The sequence below is a fragment of the Manis javanica genome, chromosome 2 (assembly GCF_040802235.1).
Source record: "Manis javanica isolate MJ-LG chromosome 2, MJ_LKY, whole genome shotgun sequence".
NCBI lineage: Eukaryota > Metazoa > Chordata > Mammalia > Pholidota > Manidae > Manis > Manis javanica.
The window spans coordinates 5,782,366-5,792,163 of NC_133157.1; the positions used below are offsets into that span (position 1 = coordinate 5,782,366).

A 9,798-nucleotide genomic window follows, 5' to 3' on the forward strand; every position below is an offset into this window, starting at 1 on the left:
CTGCAGGCTGTACACTGCACAAAAAACAAATCCACCAAATGCATTCCAGCCCTCAAGGGGCTTACAGTCGCCGGGGCAATGCTGCCAGACCCTGAGGTTCTGCTGCCTCCATAACTCCGGGCCCCACATTGCCCCTGTGAGGACTTGTCTCTTCCTTTGTCACAGACACAGGTATAGGCACCCTGGGTGTGCGTGACCTCCTCTGGCTGCCCCCAGCCCCTGCCCAGCCTCTGCTGGCAGGCTCCCTGAGCACAGGGATGTGTAAAGAGCACCGTAAAGTGCTAAGCACTGCAGCGGCACTCACAGCTGGGGGGATTCTGTGAGGTCAGCCCAGTGCCAGGCCTATGGTCAGCACCCAAGTCTCCCCTGGGATGGCGCAGAGGCTGAGAAGGCCCCAGAGGCCTAGGGCTGGGGCAGCCACCAACGCACACTCCTACTGGCACTCCCTGGATTTCCTGAAACACTTCAGCCGCCTTCCTGAAGACCTCAGCTCTGCCTGCCCCCTGGACAAAGCCAAGGCCAAGGCTGCCCCACATCCCTGCAGGAGGCAGAGCAACTAGCAGCGCTGTATGTTCACAGATGGAAGGGTCCTGCCCACCATGTAACCGCACATCCAGCCCAGGAATCCAGGACATCTGGCCAGTGTATGACTGCCAGCAGCTGCTTGAATGCCTCCAGTGACGGGGTGCTCACTACCTGACATAGCAGCTCTAAGACTACAAGGCTCACAGAGACTGTGGGAGGTGGGCACGTGGAGGGAGGGCCTGGCTTTTGCAGACAAAGATCTGAACCTGAGCCCCAGCTTGGCCACTAACTGGCTGGGAGGCCTTGGGCCTGTTTCTGAACTGGCCTGGGTCTCCTTTCCCTCATATGTAAAATGGGCATAATAGTGTCTTTTTCCAGGGCTGCAGGAGGCCACAGTCGGGGAAATCTGTACTCGGTACTCCTGGCACCAAGAACCCACCTGGTAAACAGGAGTTGTCACTACGGCCCTTCCTCCCAAGGATATTCTCCCACTGCCTGGGAACGGAGGCTCACTCTCCCACTACCAGAGACCACCAGGGCCAGGGCAGAAGGAGACCAAGAAGTGACCAGCTTCTGATTTGGCTCCCAGCCTGTCTGGGCCTCACCCCTGGGTACCACCGCCCCCCATGCACATCCACGTTTACAACCTGCACAGAGCTGCCCGCACCCACACCAAGGTGCACACATGCGGGCACAGACATGCCGACTCACCCACTCCTGACACACGCCACGACCCCGTCACTCACACCTGGAGCACACCCACGTGACCCAGGGCTCACGCACATGATCCACAGCACTCACCCCGCCACACACCCACACCACACACCCACGCTCACTCCCGATTACCCGCACGCCCTGAAGCAGCTTCTCCAGGACCCACCCACAGGGGCTCATTGCCACGGCCCAAACGCCAGCTGTGCCACTCACCAGGTGTGCCGCCTGGGACCAGCTCAGTGCCCTCTGAGCCTGTTTCCTCATCTGTAAAATAAGGACCACACAGGACTCCTGGGAGGGGCGGGGATGAATGCACTTGAACACTGAGCTGGGCCAGAATCACATGACGTGCATGAGCTCAGGCTCTCACCACGCCAACGGCCCCTGATCTTTACATGCTGCAGATCACAGATCCTCTGCCACCTCGGGTGAGCTACGAGATGAGCCACCAGATTCAATGTCTCCGCCCCCCAGGGCAGCCCTGTGTCATGGAGGGGTTGTCATCCCTAATTTGTGATGAGAAATTGACCTGTGGAGAAACTGAGAACTCTCTGCAGCCAAGACAGCCCACGGCCCAGGTCATCGGACCCCAGGGCCCCACCACACCCCACCCAGGGACCCCAGTGTGGCCTCTGCACTAGAGTCTCACCATCTGGCAATCTGAACATTGTACAGAAAGGGAAACTAAGTCCCAGAGGGCATGGGTGACTCCAAAGCCACTGTCCAGGCTGTGATGGCTCTGAGATTGAAGCCCAGGCAGGCAAGTCCCTGGCCGTCCAAGGCCACATCATGACCAGATCCTAAAGCCCAGCCTCTCAGATCAGGGCCCCTCTCCCCAGCCCAGCAAGCCGGGAGCCCAGTGCAGAAGGGCTGGCGGCCAACCAGCCAGGCCCAGTGCGGAGCTGTGACAGCTCACCCTGTGACAGCTCATCCTGGGGAGAAGCCACAGACCAGGGCTCTGACGCGGAACGCTGAGCAGCCTCGTCCACGTGAGAGCATTTACTGAGTGCTTGTTACGTGGGGCCCTGTGTCCACCCATGGACGATGCACTGTCTGTCTGTCCCCATCTCACACGCGAGGTCCCCGCACAGCTCAGAATGGGAAGGGGCTTGCCAGGGTCACACTGCCCGAAGACGGCAAGCTGGCCCGCAAGCCCTCCACACTCTGCTGTCCCGCCCTCAGCTGCGACTCAGACCCCAAGTTCAAGTCACCCGGAAACTCGGCGTGTTCACTGGCAATACTCTCTGCCCTGATGAGCAGACCACACCCAGAATATGCAAAGTGCTTCATTGCATAATGTCAGTAAGAAGGTTGCTCTTTCTCATTTACACAGCTTTCTCCCTTACCTTAGAGTAAGAGATATTTAGAACAAGATGACCCGTGTCAGAAGGAAGCAAGACATCCCATCACAACCCAAAGCTACCCCATCACGGCACGGTGGGAGTGAGCAGCCCCATGCTTCCGCTCAGTATTTGGTAGTGACCTTGAGAGAGATACTTCACTCTCTCGGATTCAATTTTTCCATTTGTAAAATGAGGGCATCGGACTCCATGCCCCTAAAGTCTCCTCTACTCAAAGATTCTAGGATTCATTTAATAGTCACCAAACAAATGAATATTCAGAGTGAGCTACTCTTCTCTTCCCCATAAAATCAGCAATAATTAAGAAAAATAATAATACTCAGTGCTGGCAAGAGTGCAGGGACATAGTCACTCTCTCATCCACTTTTGCTAATATGTTAACTGGAACATACTTTCTGGAGGTGATTTAACAATTTTTCTACCAAAAGCCTTTTAAGATGTACTCAGCATTTTAACTACAAAATGTCATTTTGGGGATTTATCTTTAAGAAGAGATATGTGCAATGATGTACAACAAACATGTTCATGCAAAGATATTTATCACAGCACTGTTTATATTGGCAAAAAAAATAACCTAATTGTCCAATGGCAGGGGATTAAATTTAAAAAAATACGTTGCATTCATATGCTGCATTACTAAAGAATCATGTTTTAGAAGAATAGTTGATGACATGGGCGTTCATAACTGTCAGGTTTTCAAAAGTTAGAAAACTGCAAGTATATAATCCCAAATTTACAAGATAGTGAAACCTATATAGCAAGTCCTCCGGAGTCTTCCTTCTAAAAAGTCTATATTCTGTCCTTCATGTCATCCCCACTGACAGCCAGTTCATCACTGCAATCAGCCCTGGCCTTGATTATCACCGCCTCCTCCAAGCCATTCTTGGGACTACAGACAAGAGCAGTGTCCCAACCCAAATCTAACATGTCTGCATCACCTCTTTCCATGGCCCCTCATCCATCTCAGAAGATGTCCAAATCCCCTGCCAGGGCCTTCGGGTCCTTGGTGAAGGGTGATAAGAGCTTGGCCCACTGGCCAGCAACACTGCCCACAATCTGCCCCGGGGGAGCTCAGGCCTGGCCTGGGGAACAGAGGAAGGTGGGTCCAGTCCCAAGGCTGCAGCCGGGAGGACTGCAGGAGGATTTCCAGGACTTCCCTGTGAGATACACGACGTCAGGATCTCTGGGGTGTGGGTGGGGACAGAAGGAGTCATACACACTTAACAGGGAGCCAGAGGAGGCAGAAAGAGCCAGAACGGGCGTGTGCAGGAGGCTGGGGCTCTGTGACCCTGGAAGGTTGCTGTCCCTCTCTGGCCTCCTCCGCGTCTCTCTCTGCACCACGAGGAGGCAGGCCGTCAACCCACCCAGCCCATCCTGCTCTAGAGGGCAGAGGACCTACAGCCCACAGCCAGTCGCCACCAGAAGTCTAAAGGGTCTCCTGAGAACCAGGCACACTGCTGATCCCTTCACACGCCCTGAATCCTCCCCACCTCTGGGGCCGCTGTGCTGCCTGTTTTCCACAGGAGGAAAGCTCGTCGTGACAAGGGGCTGCCCATGGAAAGCCAGAACCCTGGCACATCCGGCCTCCGAGGCCTCTGTCCCTCTCTGAGACTGCTGCCAAACAGCCCCATTCTGGCCCACACTCTGGACCTCAAAGCAGCCTCCCCTTGGGTCCAGGGAGTCACGTGGACAGGTATTACAGATGAGCAAACCAGCGCTCAGAGAAGGCAAGCGAAGCAACTTGACCGAAGCCACGCAGCCCAAGTGAGGACCCACCCCCATTCTCCAGGATACTGAGTTCTTTCCTGACAACAGACTTGAGGCTTCTTGCCCAGGCACCCGCTTTGGTGTTAAGAGTCTGGCCTCAGTTCCTCTTGCTGCCACTGGGTCGCCTTCGGTGGAGAGAGGGAGCAGCCCCCTTGGCCTTCCTGCCAGGCGCACAGGAGGTGGAAGGACTGCAGAAGCCGCCTTCCTCCCTCTGGGCCTTCCCTCTCCTGGGCCACTTGACCCTGGCCTGGCTATGGGGCCAGCTCCCTCAATTGTCCCAAGATGGGTGCCAGATACCACCTCCCCCCAGGGCAATGTCCGGCCTCCTCTGGTCAAACAGCGGGGGAAGGACGATCGGAGAACAGTCCTTATCCTACAGGGAGGGGCCCTCATGGGACCTTCCCAAAGCCAGAGAGGTGCAAGGGCCTGACTAGTGACACGCAGCATCTCTCAGCCCCAGACTCCTGCCCCCGAGCAGGGGTACCCCTCTCTGCTCCACGTCGCAGAGGTGTCGGTGCTGGGCACCCTGACCTCCCGTCCGATGCTCACCCCTCCACTAGCTGCCCCATGCCGGGCACCATTCTGGGCACCAGGAAAAAGGCTGGAAAGACTCAAGGTTGTTGAGCAAGGTCAAGGCAGAGCCCGGGCTGACCAAGAGTGACAAAGAGGAAGTGCCCTCCTCTGAGTCCTTAACAGAGGGTCCCTGGTGGTGGGGAGGATAAGGGACACGGGGTGGGGAGGGCGTCTATGTATGAAGGTTTCTGCCTCTTGGGACTGCATTAGGCCCAAAAGCCTTTAAACTGATGCGGCTCAGACAGTGACAAATGGCTTGAGCCCTGTGATCCTGGCGTTCTCAGACTCCCAAGCTGGTTCCAACCTGAGCGCAGGAATCTCATCTCCCTCCTGACATCTCTGTCTCCAGCACAGAATGAGCATCCAGTGAGAGGCAGGTCAGGGCAGCCTAAAAATTAACCAGCAGGGGTGAAACAGGAACCTGCTAAGATTCAGGCAAATCAAAGACCCTGCCTTCCTGTGCCTCCCGTGTGCCGGGCACAAAGACCAGGGCTGGGGGAAGAATCCTCTGTAGAGAGATGACCTTCACCCACAAGGGATATTTAAGACCACCTCAAGATACAGCTGAACTGTGTAGTTAAAACAATGCTAATAATGACCACTAACACGCATCCTTGCATCCTTGACAAGTGTGTGTCATACAACCCCTTACCATGTGCCACATGTTAGGCTGTATGTGAATTATCCTGTTGACTGTTTACATACCCCCGGAGCCAGATACCAGCAGCACACCCATTCTGCAGAAAAGGACACTGAGGCTTGGTCAGGCGAGGGGCTGGCCTGTTTCACGGCCGAGACACGTGGAGATGACGACAGCGTCACCAACAAGCTGGAAGAAAGTGGGCCAGACCTCAGACAGACCAGGCTGCAGGTCACACTGCTCTCTGAGACCTGGCGGGGCGGGGTTCTCCGCCTCTCTGGAACCTTCTACTGCTCCTGGATATAAACTGTGCCAGGAAGGGTGAGGATGGGGTCACGGGGCACTGACAATTCACAGACTCTCATCTGCAGAGGAGGAAAACAACCTGCTCTGCAGTGGAAAGCCTAAAAGTTGGAGGATTTTAGCCAGGCTGAATCCAGATGCGTCTAGCAAGGGCCACCCAGCGTGAGCTGTTAGATCTTCCACTTCCTCACACACAGAGAGACCACCAGAAGAGTCGGAGGGTCATCACCAAGTAGCCAGCACTGACTCGGGCATGAACATCTCGGGCTCCCGTCTGGGTTATCGCAGCCAACTGCGCTATCCCAAGGTAGCCTAGGACGCCAGGTGATGCTTACATAAGCCAGGACCCCCAGAACCAGTTGTGGGGTCCCAGGAACCAAGACCTGCATGGTAAACACTTGTCAGGGATGCAAATTCCTGGGTGCAGCCCAGACTTTCGGACTTATCAGAAATCTGGGAGGGCAACCCCACCTAGGTACCTTGGTTAAATACTCTCCGGGAGATTCTGACATCTGAGAGTCCTTCCGAAGTGTTCCTCTCCTGACTGCTTACAGAATTCCCTGAACAAAGAGAAGATGGCTCTGCTCCCCATCAGAAGGAAGCTCACTGGGGGCCTTAGAATAAGCTAGGGGCTTTCTCTGTCTTTCTTCCTGGGACACTTTTCATTCAATAAATATCTGCGGACCTACTAAGTGTCAACACAACAAGACAGACCAGGGCCTGGGCAGAGGGACAGCATCAGCCAGGGAGACAGACAGGAGGCAAATGAACCCACCTCTGCCAGCCTCGCCCCTCATTAGGTTTCTACAAAGGAAAGGTACTCAGCTAATTCTCTCCCTGATCAAAACTGTTCTGTGTCTCCAAAGGCCTTTAAAAATAGCCCACCCAGCCCAGTACCACCAGCTCCTAATAAAACCTTGTGGGCTCAACTTCTCCCAAAGTTGACAGATCTGCTCAGAGAGAGGGGAGTGGACAAAATGACCACCCCAGGCCTCTTGCCATCCAGAATCCACATGGGTTTACAGCACAAACCAGAAAGGGACACACAGAAGAAAATCCCCTTCTGACCCCTTGGCCTGAGCACTGAGGTCTCTCAAGGGATACAGCTTTGGAGACAGACCCAAGTTCAAGTTCCTACACTGCCTAGTGACCTGCCACTGAATCATGGGCACACCTGTTCGCCTCTCTAAGCCTTGGTTTCCTCATCCATAAGTGGGATAGTAACAGTGCCCACCATGCCCAGGGCTGCCGCGTAGCTTCAGTGTGCTAACGATGCAAAGGGCCCAGCATGGGATAAGCAGGACACCGGGCTTCATTCCGGCGGCTCCCTGCTCCACCATGATGGAGACACCCCGTGTAGCCCAAGCCCAGCACTCCTGGTGAGGCCCATGGTGCCCTCTGCCTCCCTGGGCACAGGATCCCAGGAAGTCCTGCCTGAAGCCTGCCTGCTGACAGCTGTGGGCCACATCTGCACTGAGCCTGAAGGAAGGCCTAGCAAATCTCACAGAAGAGTAGCCAAACTAGGAAGGGCCCCCCCCACCTCAGAGAGAGGGTGAGAGCGGCCAGGACGGGGTCCCTGGTCCTCAGAGCTTCCCTTCTTCAAGGAGCGGCGCCTGGGATGGGAGCTTCCTGCTGCAGAATTCCACTGGAGAAGGGCCGGTACCTCTCAGCAGACTATCCCCCCTCAGGGAAGCCCCCTTTGTTTCCCGCACACGGGGGGCCAGGGACACGGAGCTAAAGTGTGGGCTTGGACAAACCTGCAAACGTGCCCAGAAGCCCGATGGAGTGGGGGAGGGGGCCCAGAGGTTGTGCAATGCACCACCAGAAGCTGCCTCCCAAGCCTCTGGCAGCACATGGGGTTGGGCGGTCAGTCAGCTGCCTCCAGGGAGGGTGCACAGGGGCTTGACCCAAGAAGCTGCCCAGGTATGGGTTCTAAATTCCAGCCCAAAGCCAGGGCCACTGCCCCCTTCCAAGTCAGGCTCCCAGGCAGGCAGAAGTCCTTCCAGACCACCCAGCCCTCCTTCTCCCCACCCGGAAAAAGAAAGGAGAATCCCGGTGCCATTAACCCCTGCATGCCGAGGCACCTCCCAGGAGGCTGCCAGGGTGAGAGAAGTCTGGTATGGGGAAATGGGAGAGGTGAGGGGACGGGAGAGTTGGGAAGTCTGGCAAGTGGAGAGAGACGCCCTGGGACAGATCTAGGGAAGCCGAAGCCAACAGACCCTCTTAGGGGAGCATCACGCAGTCAAATGATGAGATCGCACAGGTCACCCATGGGGGCACAAGCCCATTTCCCAGTCTAGCAGACATATGGAGGAAGGGAGGTGAGATCAGAGCCGGAGCAGAATTCAGCCTGCAAATCCTGCAGCCAGTGGGGAGCCCAAGACCCTTCCCCGCCGCCGCTGCCTGGAGCTCTAAGTCTCGCCACCCCCCGTACACGATCCGGGGCCAGAGAGGGGGCGACAGGCCAACCTCGCAGCAGCAGCGGCGGCATCGTGATGCATGAATCACCCACCCCGCTGCGCTCGTGCCAGTCGGCTCCGCGCAGCCGGAACCACCCCGCAACCAGGCGCCCCCTCCCCGGACCAACGCCGCTCGCCCTGGCACAGCCCCGCCCTTTAGGGGCAACTCTGCAGAGAGGGGGCCGCGGGGGGGCTGGGGCTTTCCCTCCCGGCCTGGGGTGGCCCCGCGCAAGCTGACAGGCGGCCCAGTCCCGGGAGGGGTGGGGGGAGGGGTGCCCTGGAACAATAGGGCCAGGTGCGGGGCTGGGGGCGCGGCGGGGGGCTCCCGAGGGGCCCGGGGCGCGGGCGGGGCAGGAAAGGGGCGAGCGAGGGCCGCGGCGTGGAGGGGGTGGAGGGCGGGCCCGGAGGAGGGCGGCGGGGTGGGTGACCGGCGGGGGTGAGGGGCGCGGGGGTCGCGGGGCGGGGGTCCCCGGGGCGCGCACTCACAGTAGGTTTTCCTGGTCAGCTCCTCCACAACTTCGGGCTTCAACTTGCTGTTGGATTTCCCCATCGTCGGCGGCCGCGACCTCCGCCCCCGGGCCGGACCCCGTCAGGGCGCCCAGCGGGAGCGGCTCGGCCGGCACGGGCCGGGGCGGCAGCGGGCGGGGTGCCGAGGGCCGCCGGGCCGGGCCGGACTGGGCTGGGCCGAGCTGGGCCGGGCCGGGCCGCGCCTTTGTCTGGCTGTGCCCGCGCGGCCCGGGCGCGGGGCTTCTGCACGCCGAGCTGCGCTGCGCGGCTCGCGGCGCCTTGGCCGCCCTGGGCCCGGGGCGCGGGGCAGCCGCTGGGCAGGCCCGGGCCGTCCGGCCGCCGCCCTCTCGGGGCGCCGCGGCGCGGAGCTGCGCGGGGCTGGGCGCCTACGCGGCCGCGGCTGCCGCGGTCGTCCCTGGTTACTGGGCTCCGCGGCACATGCTCGCGGCTGCGCTCCTCTCGCCGCCGCCCCTGCGCTCCCCGCCCCCCGGCCCCCGCCCTCCCCGGCGCGCCGGGGCTGGGCCCGGAGCCGCCACTCAGCTCCCGGCACCGCCCCCGCCCCGCGCCCGCCCGGCGGGGCCTTCGTCCGCGGAGCCGCGGCCCCCGCGCTCGGGCCGGGCGGCTGGGAGGGACCCTGCCTCGCGGGCCGCGGCGGGACGGGGGGCAGTCGCGCCACCTCCCTGGAGTGGATCCGGGGCCCCGGCCCCTCGCGGCGGAGCGGGCGGGGCAGGGCCCTGCAGAACTGGCGTGAATGGGGCCAAGCCTCAGCCCGGGGAAATTCATTCATTCCGCGCGGATGTGTGGGTCGCGGGGGACAGGCGCGTTCCAGGCCTCACGCGGCTGCGGGGCTGGGGGAGCCCTGCTCTGCAGGATGAAGCCCGCGTGGTGGGGGCGCCGACCTTGGCCTGGTGGAGGATGACTCACAAGCCCAGAAAACCTCGAGGAGGGA

General features: G+C 59.4%; 1 protein-coding gene across 2 annotated transcripts in view; it reads right to left on the bottom strand.

Annotated features, from left to right (window-relative positions):
* Positions 1-9,283, bottom strand: part of NCS1 (neuronal calcium sensor 1) — a 48,539-nt gene extending 39,256 nt beyond the window's left edge. The window contains exon 1 of one of the 2 annotated variants that reach the window (XM_037007919.2): positions 8,829-9,283. In XM_037007919.2, coding sequence (XP_036863814.1) covers positions 8,829-8,892 — 64 coding nt within the window. In that variant the 5' untranslated portion in view covers positions 8,893-9,283. The remainder of the gene's footprint in view (positions 1-8,828) is intronic. The other variant, XM_037007918.2, reaches the window with a different exon arrangement.
* Between the last annotated feature and the right edge of the window lie 515 nt (positions 9,284-9,798).